This window comes from Daldinia childiae, assembly GCF_008694065.1.
Source record: "Daldinia childiae strain JS-1345 chromosome Unknown Scaffold10, whole genome shotgun sequence".
In the NCBI taxonomy this organism is placed as follows: Eukaryota; Fungi; Ascomycota; class Sordariomycetes; order Xylariales; family Hypoxylaceae; genus Daldinia; species Daldinia childiae.
Window position 1 is genome coordinate 158,442 of NW_022984651.1, and position 15,358 is coordinate 173,799.

At 47.3% G+C, this 15,358-nt stretch overlaps 4 protein-coding genes across 4 annotated transcripts; 3 read left to right on the forward strand and 1 right to left on the reverse strand.

Moving 5' to 3' along the window:
* Positions 1-1,761: 1,761 nt before the first annotated feature.
* Positions 1,762-4,529, forward strand: GL218_07786 (U3 small nucleolar RNA-associated protein 4; the record flags this gene model as incomplete). Its single annotated transcript, XM_033584559.1, has 2 exons — positions 1,762-2,791; positions 2,842-4,529. 2 exons carry the CDS (start codon positions 1,762-1,764, stop codon positions 4,527-4,529), a joined length of 2,718 nt encoding a protein of 905 aa, XP_033441319.1.
* A 1,382-nt stretch (positions 4,530-5,911) lies between these two features.
* Positions 5,912-6,723, forward strand: GL218_07787 (uncharacterized protein; the record flags this gene model as incomplete). The annotated part of the gene is made up of 3 exons (XM_033584560.1): positions 5,912-6,047; positions 6,123-6,406; positions 6,484-6,723. The coding sequence occupies 3 exons, from the start codon at positions 5,912-5,914 to the stop codon at positions 6,721-6,723; spliced, it is 660 nt and encodes a 219-aa protein (XP_033441320.1).
* Positions 6,724-7,427: 704 nt separating this feature from the next.
* GL218_07788 (MAP kinase kinase MKK1/SSP32) lies at positions 7,428-9,284 on the reverse strand (the record flags this gene model as incomplete). The annotated part of the gene is made up of 1 exon (XM_033584561.1): positions 7,428-9,284. One exon carries the CDS (start codon positions 9,282-9,284, stop codon positions 7,428-7,430), a length of 1,857 nt encoding a protein of 618 aa, XP_033441317.1.
* A 2,145-nt stretch (positions 9,285-11,429) lies between these two features.
* Positions 11,430-15,332, forward strand: GL218_07789 (Glutathione S-transferase omega-like 2; the record flags this gene model as incomplete). Its single annotated transcript, XM_033584562.1, has 3 exons — positions 11,430-12,197; positions 14,267-14,407; positions 14,475-15,332. 3 exons carry the CDS (start codon positions 11,430-11,432, stop codon positions 15,330-15,332), a joined length of 1,767 nt encoding a protein of 588 aa, XP_033441318.1.
* Between the last annotated feature and the right edge of the window lie 26 nt (positions 15,333-15,358).

The window sequence follows — 15,358 nt, forward strand, 5'->3', positions numbered from 1 at the left end:
ATCCCGGCATCGTGAGATATTAATTCTACATTATTAAGGTTTCCCTCCGAAGAGAAATAACTAATCAAATATTCTACACTAGTGGGACCTTGCGCGATTTTGTAACGAATGTTTCCGAAATATTAGACGAGCCGCTCCCGAATAGATTGCTATGGAGGTTATTCATGTGCTGTAAGTTAAGCCACTGACGCGTTATTATGTACCTATATATACAGACTAATGATTATTACCGCAGTAATACGCGCATGTATTGCCATGGCATACCCACCACATATAGGGCCAAACGGGGCCGTAACCGAACATGTCAGACCGGGTCGTCGTCCTAGGAAGACAGAGCACGGCGATATGCACGATGAGAATGGTATGTTCTATCCGAAAAGTTTTTATATCCCTGATGCTAATGTATACCTACCTCTTAACCAGTCATGTTTGGTCCTCTAATACCAGATGGCGGCATCGAGCATGCCCTAACTCCAGTTATGAAGCTAATCGACTTTGGAAATATGTCTGATTTTCCAGATGACGAGTAAGTTAACTGTTCTCATAAGTCTACGTTTTCGATGTCAAACTTGAAAATATCTAACCGATGCTTAGTGCCAATGCTTGGAGAGGAGAAGCACAAAATATATTTGCGATAGGAGTTGTAAGTTACTCGTGCTTTGTCTTCCCCTCGCTTTTTCTTGCTATTACCTAGAATATAGTCTAATCAGATGACAGCTCATGTGTCTACTAATATCACTAGATAGCGACGAGATAGCGGCTGTAGTGGATGGTGGTCATGACTTGTATGACGGGTTCCTCCCGGTGGGAAATAACCTGCCACCAATCAAAGTGGCCGCGGGATTTATGTGTCCAGGTGATCCAGACAATAAAGACTTCAGCCATATAGACCCAGTCTTGCTCAGTTCGGTATTGGCTTGCACGGCGATCAACCCAGCGGACCGACCTAGACTGGCAGCTCTCGAGCACCTGGCTTACCGGGCTATACATGAGCGAACTCAACAAGCATATGCTCAAGCTGGCTTCGCAGCGGCCGCGGCTGAGAGCGATGATAACATTCGACAAATCATTCAGGATATGATATTTAATGCTAGAACCTAGAACATCTTGCGTGGCCGAGAGATACTTTTCGTATTATCTTCCCGGGTCATATTTGTTCATTTGGGCAGGTTCGAAGAAACCCCAGACCTGTATATTAGATAGGTAGTCAACTACTTGAAAATAGTTGATCGGACATTAATAATCTTAAAATAGCTGATAATATATTTATCTATAATCATTGCTTCTAGAAAGCCCGTTGCTGTTTTTTTTTTAAGATAACTAGTGGTAATAGTTGTGGACTCATCATCTTACTAACATGATACTTGTACTTTAAAATTTGAGTACTTACACAACTATTTCAGGAATGATATAAGTACAAGATATTATATTGACAAAGTTGGACAAAGCTGAGAAGGAGAAATATAAAGGTGGTAGGTAGTGAAAGGAGAAAAAGGGGAGAGCTTAAAAGATACGTACCTTTATTGGCGGGGCAGATCTAGATGCATGGTTACGAACTACATCCTAACCTAACACGAACTAAAAATGCTCTAGCTGTCTAAGTACCTGGCGATAAGGCGATAAGAAAAAAAAAAGTTAACGCAAAGAAATCTTAATGGCCAAACTCTTAACTGCATTAACCATTAACCGTCTTCTCTTCATACATCGCGCTTGGTGGTTTAGAGGAAACGACGGATCAATTAGCATCGCCAAATCGCGATAATGGATATTCATCGTTGTCGCTTTGTACCATATCCTCCCTCCGCTATTAATGCTGTCGCATTCTCTTACCCGACCGTCACTAAATCCCAGAGAGGCGCACCTGTCCGCTTAGCGATCGGTCGTGCGAACGGCGACATTGAGATATGGAATCCCTTAAACGGAATATGGCATCATGAAACCACTCTACATGGAGGAAAGGATAGAAGCATCGATGGTCTCGTCTGGGTTACCGAGCCTGACCAGCTCCTCCAAGATGGTACCAAGCTCGTCGGAAAGTCGAGGCTGTTTAGCATTGGCTACACAAGCACCGTCACCGAATGGGATTTGGAAAAGGGACAGCCGAGGAAGCAGGCAAGCGGTATGCACGGCGATATATGGTGCTTAGCGGCTCAACCCTTCGTCGCTCCCGCCAAGCACGGCGAAAAGTCTGCCAACGGTGTCGTCCAGAGCGGGAAGAAGCTAGTGGCTGGGACCATGGATGGAAGCCTCGTCCTCTACTCAATCGACGAAGATGATCTTAGATTCGACAGGATATTAGTAAGATCGTCCTCGAAGAAGACCAAGATGGTCAGTATAGCCTTTCAGAACCGCAACGTAGTGGTGGTGGGGTGCTCGGACAGCGCTATCCGAGTCTATGATATGCGCAATGGTAGCGTATTGAGGAAGATGACGCTGGGGTCGGACCTTTCCGGTGGTGCCAAGGAAATCATTGTCTGGTCCGTCAAGTGTCTCAATGGGCGCGACATTGTCTCGGGCGACTCGACCGGTCAAGTCTGCATATGGGACGGGAAGACGTACACCCAAGCGCAACGGCTGCAGACTCATAAACAAGACGTATTGTCTTTGGCGATTAGTGCCGATGGTTCGACGATCGTTAGTGGTGGGATGGACCGTCGAACCGTACTCTACAGAAAGACCTCAGGCGCGACAGCAAGGTGGAGTAGGGTCTGGCATAGGAGATACCACAATCACGACGTCAAAACGATGGCATCATTCGAAGGGAATGGACTGAGCGTCGTTGTTTCGGGAGGTTTGTATATACATCCTATTTGAGTCCATCGTCGTTGCTAATTAGCTTAGGACCGGATGCCAGCCCGATCGTGCTACCCCTACGAGAAGCCGGTATGGAGAATCATCGGACTCTGTCACATCTACCCCAGAGTCCGCCGTTGCAGAGCGCGCCGAAGAGTAGGCTAATAGTTAGCTGGTGGGAGAGAGAGGTTCACGTCTGGCGGTTGAGGAGACCGCTACGAGATCTAGTAGATGCGCCGGAGGGGGAGTCTGCCGTGGACAAGAATCGGAAGCTGCTAGCGCGCATCTTAGTTAAGGGCGAAGCGAACATTACATCCGCGGCGATTAGTTCTGATGGCTCCCTTTTGATAGTCTCAACAACATCCGATATCAAAGCGTTCCATTTAAAGCCTCGAAGCGAGTCCAAAAAGGACGAGCTTAAAATTACTAAGCTTGAGCTACAAGAGGATTTCTCTAAACAAGGCGCAACTAAAATCCAGGTATCTCCGGATGGGCGGTGGCTGTGCTCTGTTCAAGGCGGCAGTAAAATTACCGTTTCGTCGATCCTGCGCGATTCCGCAGCAGACGGTAGGCCATCGCTTCATTCTAAAGCGATTCGCTTACAACGCATCGAGCGGAAGATACAGAAGCATGTAGCTCTAGGCGGGCTAGGACAATACGATAGAACGGTTACTCACATTGCCTTCTCTCCGGATAGCAAGATGTTGGCCGTTGCAGACCTCGCCGGTTATATAGACACCTGGGTGCTGGATGGGACACGACCGAAGCTTGAGAACGGCGTTAACGGGATTCACAACGATGAGGTCTCATCCGGTAGTGAGGACGAGGAAGAGCCTGCAGTCGGCGCGGAAGGCCCGCGATGGACCCGTAACCCAAAGGGGTCTCTTATCCCTAAGCTGCAGGCCGCCCCTACCGTTCTATCTTACTCCGATCACGTTCCAGTCTCATCCCCTTCTATATCAGACGACAACGACACTACAGACGATTATATACTTCTTACTATCACGGCTAAACCACAAATACTTGTAATTAATCCCACTCTCGGCTCCCTAACACCCTGGTCCAGACGAAATCCGATTACGCGCTTTCCGGCCGAGTTTCGAAATATCCGCGATCTTGTGAAGGGAGCTCTCTGGTCGGGCGAAAGGGTATGGCTTTACGGCAACACATTTCTCTTTATGCTTGATTTATCTCAGGATCTAGATGAGCCCGCTCTGACCCACGAATCGCCTAACGGAGAAGTCGTGAAGCAAGGAACGAAGCGGAAGAGGGGACCTGACAGCGGTGCCGGTAGCAGGACGGGAATTGGAGCCGCTGGGCCTACGAAGATCATCCACAGGGTCGACGGCGAAGTCGAAGAAATCCCTCTCGACGGGCCCGCGTCCGATCCTATGGACGAAGATGAAGTTAGTCAGCCAGGAGAAGAAGAGAGCGAGAGCGATGATTCTGATGACGAAAATCAAGGCGAGCTAGCGCTTTTACGCGGTGTCCAAGGGAAGTCGGTCTCCGAGTCGCAACCGGGCAATAGCTTAGCTTTCTGGCGTACGTATAAATATAGGCCGATCTTAGGGATAGTGCCTCTTGGCGAAGGAGAGGGACCATCCGTACATGGAGCAGATGATGAGGCGACGCGGCCAGAAGCTCGAAAGATTCTTGAAGTGGCGTTAGTAGAGAGACCGCTGTGGGATGTCGATATGCCCGATAGGTACTTTGGAGACGGGGAGTGGGAGAAGTAAAGTTTTGTACGTAGGTAGTTTCTGAGTTCACTATAGTGACACTGGTTAAGTGTCGATGTGAGGATAGATTAATGGAGAACTGTGGTCTATTCTCTCGTTTCCCTCTTTCTGACTTGTTGGGTATAATAAACTCGGGAATTTCGAGTACATTATTTGATCTTGACGTAAGCCCATCGTGAATATCTCGACTATTTGGTTTTTTTTCCGTCCTCTTCTATTCTACCTACATCCAAATCTCCTTGATTATTCCCTTTTCTACAGAAGGACGACCCTTTACTCACCCCTTTCTCGCTCTATACAGGCTAGTTCGTTCTTCCAGGACTTTTATCGTAGCCATCACCTCTTCCACTTGAGCCCCCAGTGTCCCAATCCTTGTCTGAGCAAGTATTTTTGAATTATAGTCTCGCCCTTACCCCACCCCTAGCTAGAAGGCGTCCGCGGCTGACACTAGCTTTGACAGCCCCTATAACCTAACCTAGGCAGTACCTAAGTAGCATTTATCATCTAAGGTAATTCCGCTAGAAGGGTGAGCGTTGGAGACATCAACCGATTAGATAAGGCTTTATTACGGGATCATGAAACAACTTCCCGAAACTAGATTGTACGACAGATCTATGTAAGTTAGATACTTTCTATAACTACAAAAAAAATATATTGGATAGAAAAAAAGAAAAAAGGCCAAATAGGTACCAAGTATATTACCTAATGCAGGTACCTTGTGGCTAGCCTTCCCTTGTACCAAGCTCGTGTGACCTAAAGATAGAGTTTGGTTGGCTGGAAACTTGCTCAGTCAATCTGCAGGTAGCCTCTAGTTCAATGTTCTTGTAAAGGCAATGGAAGTTGAGGATGTACCACATCGGAAATTGGTTTACATATGACATTTAGATTTACGAATAGAGGCAACGTAGTACATATCTGGACCCTAAAATCACATGTGATATAATTAAGATATGTAGTCAAGGTACATGAATATATTTAATATTGGATGTGAATATATATGGTAGGTACCTAGGTATGTATGGTACAAGTGTAAGTACAAGGTACATGACTGGTATATACATCTTGATGTTCTAGATCGCGTGTTGAGCTGATTATTCCACGAGGCGATAACGCTCCTGCCAGTCTATTTAATACATTTAGCAGTAGGTAGTTACCTTGATGCAGATGGGAACCCAGTGGCTTAGGTCCTGCCTTCCTTAGACAAGAATTCTAACAAATTCTAAGTCATAATTGAATATTTCCACTTGCATCACCGCCTTCACTCTCTTACCTTCTTTTCACACTCTCTTCCACTCCCCTTCTCAACTCCTAACAACTTTGCCTACATCCAATCGAAGTATACCCTTCTGTTGACATCGACACTCGTGTAACTCGTCGCCATCATGATGTTCGTCGTATTGATCACCTTCGTCCTTGCGCTTGCCCACAAAGCATCCGCCCATTTCAAGATCAACTACCCGACCTGGCGTAGTGACACCTTCAATGAAGCTCTCAACTACTCCCAGTGGACGTATCCTTGTATGTATCCATCGTCTAACGACATTACCATATCCTCTTCAAATATTTGCTTAAAGCTAATGATTCGATACATAGGCGGCGGCGTTCCCGATGGTGTCGGCAACCGAACCGAGTGGCCCATCACCGATGGTGCTGTCCAACTCACCCTACATCATCCCTGGACCTATCTCTTCGTCAACGTTGGCCTTGGCTCTTCTGTCACTAACTTTAACATGTCCTTCACGCCTGACCTGATGAACGTCACTGGCCAAGGCGGATTCTGTCTTCCGTCGCTCTCCGTTCCCATGAAGGTCAGCGACGGCACTAATGCCACCATTCAAGTTGTTACCAGTGGTGATTCTGGTTCTGCTTTGTATAACGTAAGTAGTATATATAGGCACGTTAACGTGACGTGCTTGCGAATTTAAAGTATGACCTCAAGCTAATGACGCTCCAGTGTGCTGACATCGTCTTTCGATCTTCTGCAAAAGTTCCGGCTGGCGTGTGCAAGAACGACACGGGCATGTCAGCCGTCATCGTTGGCCATTCGTCGGCTGCAGCCTCTAATTCATCAGCCACAGCGGCTTGCCCGTCCTCCACTTCTGCCCATAATTCGGCGACGGGAATAGCCGTAGAAGGAATTGTACTAGCAGTTATGCTCGGTCTAGCCGGTGTCTTTGCTACCGGTGCAGTCTGATGAAAGGGGATATTTGCCTTCTGAGAGAAAGTGGTAGTTAGACGAGATGCAACAACGAACTTGTGCAAAATCGTATTGGCCATATAAATATGTCAAACACCCCTGGGCGTGAAGCTTGAAGGATGGGTATGGCTACACCGATGTAATGTCACATTAGTTTGCAAGTTGCGCGAATGCGATGGCACCAATAAAAGGGATATGTGTTGCAACTTACTGTCTTGGTTTAATCTAAGGTGATGGGTGCAATAGCAGTCGACGTCTAGCTCGTCGCTACGACTGCTAGCACTGGAAAGTAGAGCGCTTCAAACCGCTAAATTAATCCCAATTCGTTGCAACGGTTTGCTACGACGTATACATTTCTATCGAACAGAGCCAACACCTGTAAAAACGTTTTCCAGGCCGGACCTAATCTCGTCAAATCATACGGTACCATAATCAGTAGAGATATGAAATTGAAGCCCTCTAGTAGCACCGACCCTTCTATTCGAAATTTCCTTTAAGATATGTCGGGTTTAAGTAGCGTAGAGATAAATAGCATCTAGGAGCGACATCGGGCAGTTGTGACGAAGCTTTGGGTAAAGCAAAATTATGATCGAAATGAGATCGTGATGGATCGGATCAAACTGACTTGTGACAGGCGGGCGAAAGGGCTTGCTCTACTAATTTGATTCGCTTGCTTATTCATCCATGCGTATGCTCCTCGCTCACTTATTTGAGGCTGCATTCTCCTTTAGTAACTCGCTTATCACCACCTCCATAGTGATGCGTTGGTTCGGGTTAGGTGTTAACATCTGCCGAACTAAATACTCGACGCGGTCCCGTTGGTTTAGGCGAGTCTTAGCCTCGTTGACCTCGCTGAGCCACTGCTGCATCTGATGAACGGCCGATGTAGCTCTGTTACCTGCATGACCGTGGTTATGTGGTAAAGGAGGGGCTTTCCTGTTTAGATCTGCGATCATCCAGTATAACTGCTTCGGGTGACCTTGTCGCCCTCGGGCATCTGGGAAGGGAATTTTGCGTAGAACGTATAACATGGTGACACCAAGAGCCCATACGTCGGATTCGGGACCACGTAGCTTTTGACCGATAAACTCGGGGGGTACGTAGTAGGGGGTACCGCCGTTGGTGGCCGGATCGATAGTGCGAGTCGACAAGCCAAAGTCGCAGAGAACGGCGCCGCGATCGCGCGAGTACAAAATGTTAGCTGGCTTGATATCGTTGTGGATCTTGCGCTTCTGGTGTACGTAATGCAGAGCGCCAGCAATGTCGCGCAGGATGCGCACAGCATCGTGGCGGCCGCCGACGAACAGATCAGTGGCCCCGTCCCGCCATACGCCGCGGGCTGCGAGATCCTTGCCATCCACGTGCTCCATGTATAGCGACAAGTACCGCGCGTCGCCACCATATAGCCGTACAATAGATTCATGACGCAGGTCCTCCTGACTCTGATACTCGCGCAGCCAAATATCCGCCTGGCGGATCACGTTCCGGTGCGTCTCCTGCGGCCGAGCATCAGAGGCATTAGGATTGCGAGTCTTGAGCACCTTAACCGTGATGACTCCCTCCGAAACGTGAGAGTGCTCCGCGGTAAACACTGCCGAGGCACCCGTCGTGGCGATCTGCTCGCGCTTCGTCAATTGGTATTCGTCGAGCTCACATCCGCCAGGTATAGAAGCTGTCTCGTCCTTCTGGATCTCCAGAAGAGCGTGGCCGTTGGGTATGGCGACCTCTTTCGTCTTGGCCGCGTTGGGAAGAGGGAACATGAGCTGCTTATCCTCCGGGCCCATGAATATGATGACGCCGTCTTTCTCTTCACCATCTTCCTTACGAGCCTTCTTCTCGGCGACTGGGCTGTCTGGCTCGTCGTCACTAGCATCAGGCAGGAAGGACCGTTTCCCAAAAGAGTTCACGACGTCTAAGCTCGAGATTACGGACGAGTCAGCGCCGTCATAAGGGAGTAGACGTGTGGCAGGTCGCTTCTCAAGTATCCTAAAGTCAAGGACCGGAATTGTGTAGACGCTGATTCGCCAGGTGCCTGGAGACAGGTCCTTAGTATTACCCGGGACGAGCTCCTGGTCAGAGTTTACGCCGGCGGGGGGACTTAGTTGGGATATCCTAGCGAGGACGATAGGCACATCCGACTTGTTCCACAAAATTAAGCTATCGCTGACCGGATTATAGTACAGCTCGCACCATATCGGCGGCCTGTTCTCATTATCGCCTTGCGGTATTCTAATGGAGAAGTTGATATCTTTGGAGGTCTGAGTCACCGCGAGCACTTTGGACATAGGCTGGGAAGGGTCAGCCACCTCGGCTCGCAAGGCCAACCACTGTATGTTGTCGTTTCCGGGGCTCACTGAGCGGTTCCGTGTCAATGGCCGTACCAAGATACGGATGCCTTGCTTATGATGGTCTTCCTCGACGACTAGGTCGTCCAGTGGTACGGTATCTTGGTGCGCATCTTCGACCTCGTCGACTTGGATGCCTCCGAGGAGTCTTTGTTGGAGCTCTTCCGGAGTAAACGGCTCCGTCTTCTCCTCGGAGGGGAAGACTTCCGCCATCGCGAGACTTTGAAAAGGAATACGCGGTATAGAAAAGAAAAGGAAATGTTTGAGCTTAAATTTAGGTAAATACAATGGCATAGGCGTGGACTGTTGCTTGGCTCACTTGCGGTTGGATATTGTCGAAGAAAATAAGAAAAATAAAACTCCCGGGAGAAATTGGGCAACTCAACACAGGCGCTTCGACGACCAGCTTCTCTGGACACTTAGAGTAAACTGGAGAGGGGGTCTCTGCATTCTCGAAGAGAGAACCGTCAGGTGAACTGTCCTCAAGACCGGATTCACTCAGTCAAAACTACCTCAAGTAAGCCCTGGTAGAGAGTCATAATAATGTCACTTTCAAGAAAGCTTTGGAGAGAAATGAGATGCTGTGCGGCTGATCCCGCCCTTTTGCTCTGGGGGCTTTAGGGACAGATCGGCTGCCTAGGGTCAGTCAACCTACCTAGGTTATCTTCCTAATCACGGAACTATACCTGGCTGGGAAGAGATGTCCTATTATTAATGCCCCTGCTACGAGATGCTAGTTCGCGGTAAGGCGTCCGCCTTATATAATAAGGCAAATAGCATCGAGTCAGGACAGTGGGGGCCATATCAGATTAGGTAGCTTACCAACTCATATAAGAGTAGAGGTACCCGGGGAGGAATAAACTTCTTGTATGTTACGGATTTCTAGGGCTGAGTGTTCGACATGCTCTTGACTGTGACACCGTATAAGGTACAGTGGAGATGACGGTCGCGGCCCGCTGCGTGAACAGTTCCAAGTGACTATGTATAGGAGTCACGGAATCGACACTGTCTCATTAGCCTGTTAGGGGGATTGAGGGGTGTGGGTGGCTTAGATCTGTCAAGTGATTCGATAACAGGCACCGAAGGCGGCGAGAACGGAGAGAACGGAGAATTGAGAGAAGGCAGGGGGATTTATCGGCATCCTTTTTGCCCCCAACTCTTAAACGTTCTAAATGACACCATAGTGGCTGGGCGGCTGGGTAAGCTGAGCCATCATTCCACCGCCAACCAACGGATATAGCCTGCTTCAAACTGGAAGTATCACTTTGTATTTGGCAGTCAGGCAGTCAGGCAAGTATGTACAGACCTCTTTTGCCTGTTGTGCTCATCGCTTTTGAGATTTCATACCGCTATCGTTTGAGCGGTGCATCTGCTTCAATCCAAGAGATATAGAGAATGAACTATAACCTCGAAATCTATTTTTGAAAGAGTCTTAAGAGAAACAGTTGCGAGTATAATATAGAGGATCGATCCTGACACCTCGTGTTAGAAGCGTTGGAAGCCTTTCGCTTTTTACCGCTGTTACATTTTTGCATTTTGCATTTGCGTGCTTATTGAAGAGACTAGGTAGGCAAAACCAAAATGGAAAGAGATAACTGGTATAAAAAAAAAAGGATCGGAAAAGAAGGAAGAAGGTGTGGTCCGTGTGTAGCACATGTGTGGGTCCGTGAGGTAAGATACTCCACTTAGCTATCTGTATATAATGGTTGATTGGCCAAATGTAAATAGAGTAAAACATAAACTTCTTCTGATTGGCTTTTCATCACGGCGATGTAGCCAATGTTGTCCGGGCGCGGTGTCCTTGTGGCCCCTAACGGCACATAATTAGCACTTTAGCTTGATGCCTGAGGCAATTAAGGCACCTAACTTGGAGATATGGTACCAAGCGAGTTCCCACTTTGTCCTTCTCATCGTCGCCCAGCAGCTACGATTTCAACAAAGACACAGTGGATTAACCAAAGGCACGCAACAGTGAATATTTCTACACCACGACAAAGCCCATCGATACCGCTAGAAATACTTCCTTTGGTGCAAAACAATCCCGAAACGTCAAATAAGACAATATTTAGTTTTTTTCTTCAAAATGGATTCCACACCTTGTGTTTAAATGGCTTCATTCACTTCTAGCAGCCTTTGTATCGTGACCCAATTCAATAATATTGTACTTATACCAACTTTTACCATTTCTTTTCTAACCCATCAGTAACCACCCTAATACCACCCGATACCGACTCCTTATACCACCTAGAATACCGCCCACAGCATAACATCTACCCGGTCGAATTAAAACCCGACTCTTGATACCCATTTCCTTATTGGGACTCGAGGTTGACGAGATAACGCACGCTCCGCCAGAGGATGGACGATCCCGGATGGTCATGGCCTGCCTGGAAGTTTGGGATGAAGAGGGACGAACTCTTCACCGGACTTCATGATCGATACAACACAATCGCCTTCTCTATTCAGGATCCCGAGGCCTTCCACCATGATGTTTACGAAATTTCCAATACCGCAAGCACAGTCGATGAGTTCCACCGCATGCTAGCTGACCGCAAGCAACTTCGGCTGAACGAGCTGAACCAGAGCCTAGAGTCCGCCTCTGTCGAGATCATCGCTAACCCGAGCCTTATCGGTACTCAACAGTGGCAATACGCTCTACAGCTTTTCCGCACCAAATCGCTGGACTCCCTTGTAAGATACTTCGCGTCTTATCTTCCAGATGATCATCCCTGGCATCAATCCGCCGACGATCCAACATCGAAACCATTCTTCGACGATCTGGAGGACGATGTTCCTGTCATGACGCATGAACCCCTCACTATTGATACTAGTTCTTGTATTCCGGCTAGCCATCTTCCTCCTTCGCCCCGATCTCTTACGATGTGTTCGGATGATTCTGCGGTGTCAACCCCAGCGCGAACATTATCATTCTCAGAACCTGAAACGGACGCGATGGTGCTATCGGGAACCCTGTCCCGCGGCTTCGACGACGAGGAAACATCACAGTCGGACGAACCTGATACGCCAATCACTTCTGTGTCCGATATGTCGGATATAGAGTCCCTGGAATCTCAGCCAGAGGAGGAGGAGGAGGAGGAGGAGGGTATCGCGGATGAGAGCAAGCCAGTATCTTTAGAACGTGATGCCCAGGAGAACGATAAGAACGATAAGAACGAATCAGAGACGCCAACCCCCCGAACCGAATTTCACTCGGATTCATACATAAGTAGTGAGGCTGTAAAGACAGTATCATCTAAACATAGCCCACTTCGTAGAGATGTTCGAGATAGAAGTCCAGGTCTAGCAAGATCGCGACGGAGGAGTCCAGAAATTGGACGGGTTCAAAAACCCTTACCAGACCCCACAAGAGTCAGACCTAAGGGTCGAAGACGTTATCTGGGCAGTTGATGCTGCCACGAAACTGTATATATCCTTATGATGCCGTTGTACATACCCATTAACGCGTTAAGTTATTTCTTCGCTATCGTGTTCTCTCCTAGTCGAGATTTCTTTTTGAGGATATGGTGAATGCTTCGAGAGTATTTTGAGTGCTAACTTTATCAACTTACACAATAACATCTCCGACAACGGGATTTGACGTGTAGGTATAAATAACATAGAACTACTGACATGCTAGTGTCTTAATAATAAGGTATCTCGTTCCATCCTCTGATTGCTAATGAATCTTAAAGTTAGGAACAGGTGATCAGGTCATACTTTATTGAAACGGATTTGTTACCATAGGTACCTACCTACCTATAGCTACCTAATGATACTATTCGCGGATACCTATAGCAAGTAAATATCATTTACTACCTACTAAGCCTTGAGCGTGTAAGTGCCTATTTTCCCATGCTGTTTATTCTAAAATTTTCTAGTTCTAGGGAGTGCTAGGTCCTACAGACATTAAAAGTTTTCACTTCTCAAATGCTTATCTGTAGCTGGTAGGAGGTAAATAAGGGGGCATGGTGAGGTCATCGACTTCGATATATATGCAATCACGAATCATGAGTTGTAAGAACAAGACATGCCAGGTGTATGATAGTTTACCAACCTAGATAATATCTAATTTTCTCACCTTTGTCAATATTATCGTTACTTCGTTATCGGGGTCTATATCAACAAAAATATTTCATTATTATTATTCCAAACATAAAGCTCCTAGAGTAGGGGAAATTATTTAATCCAAGGCTGCGTGTGTACAACATATTTCTACTTGAATAATACGCAACGCGATATGCCTGAGACGCTACGGGAGAAAGCAACCAAAAAGTTACAAGGCCCCGACGCCAACCCAAGCCAGCTCGGTGACCCCATCAGCATTAAAGCAGAGCAAAGTGATACTATACCGACTAAGCAGGAAGAGGGTGCTATTAATGCTTCGGAGTTACCCTCTCGTGATTCCAAACAGAGCAGCAAAAATAGCATGGGGAACGGGAACAGAGACAGAGAGACACTGAGAGAGAAAGCAGTGAGAAAGCTCCAAGGACCTGATGCCAATCCGAGTCAGCTAGGCGACCCGATCAGTCTCAAGGCCGAGACAAGCGACTATATTCCTACTGATGGGGAAGAGGGGGCTCGCAAGAAAGATTCGAAGCTGTGAATATTGGTCCATCTTATAATGGCATATTAGACGTCACATATGATTCTATAAAAATAAAATAAAATATCTAATAAGACGAAGACTTATCGTGGTTCGTATTAGTAAATACCAATGCGATGATGTGGTAAGCAAGCCTATTTTATTACCTAACACCTTAGCTGCTTACAATTGAAGCTTTGGAATCATTTCAATAATTTATATGTAGTCCAGCAAGATTTGTCATAGGTTAAACCTAACCAAACTACGCGCATAGGTAAGAAGTGCAAAAGCTGCAATAATATGGCGTAATAGTAGTACAAGTGCGTCATCCTTCACTCACACCATGCTTAAGCCGAGCAGTCGGGGTTTCAACCGCCGTTCCGGGACATACAATAGATACCTATGCTAGGTACATATCAAAATGAAATCGGAAAAGTCTCCTATTATTCTATTCTCCTATTTAACAGGCTAGATACCCACCAGTTCGGTATCATTTCAGAAAACAATCAACCTAATCATTATTGACATTTCAGAAACATGTCTCAACCTGTAAGCTTCTGCTATCCAATATCAACTCCGATTGCTATATATGAAGCTAACCATAAAAATAAAGACCCAAATCGAATACCAAAAGGATGGTCACTTTACCAGACCTGATAGCACATTCCGCGATTTCATCTCTGCAGACCCTAACTCAAAATTCCCTGCAGAAAAAGGTCGCTATGTGTTATATATTTCCGGCGGCTGTCCGTGGGTATGTGAAGTTGGCGTCTAAGTTAATATCAACCTGGTCATTGCTAACGTAGCCCCTAAATTACAAGGCGCATCGCACCAACATCCTGCGCTCCTTAAAGCGCCTTGAAGATATTATTGACTTATATTACCTGAGCTCATCCATGAGCGACAAGGGTTGGTGGTTCGACGGCTCGAATGGCAGTCCATCGAAAGACCCTTTATACGGCTTTACGTATCTACGAGAACTGTACTTTAAAGTAGACCCCAGCTTCAACAGCAGGTTTACCGTACCAGTCCTATGGGACAAGAAGACCGAAACTATCGTCAACAACGAGTCTAGCGAGATTATACGCATGTTATACACTGCGTTTGACGCTTTGATCCCCGAGGAGTTCCGGGAGGTTAATAAGCCTGGAGGCGGCCTTTACCCGGAACACTTGCGCAAGGAGATCGATGAGATCAACGAATGGGTCTACAACACGGTCAACAACGGCGTGTACAAGAGCGGATTCGCTACTAAGCAGGAATCCTACGAGGAGAATGTGTACCCCTTATTCAAGTCGCTCGACCGTCTTGAGGGCATCTTGGCCGGTCACGGCAAGCCCTTCATACTCGGGGACCAGCTCACCGAAGCCGATGTACGTCTATACCCAACGATAGTACGATTCGACGTCGCGTATTACACCGTGTTTCTATGTAATCTCAAGAGTATCCGACACGATTATCCGCACCTAAACAAGTGGCTGCGCCGACTTTACTGGGACGAGGGCAGCAAAGTAACTGATGGTGCTTTTCACAAGACTAGCGCCCCGTGGATTAACTTGTATGCTCAAGGATATGCGACCGCGAGGCCAAGGGTCGCTAAGATCGAGGGTCCTATCATAATTCCTCGGGGCCCGGCAGTGCCTGTCGAGCCCTTGGCCGAGAATGAGAAGATATGGTGATCATACCATGCATTTGAGCTAAAGCT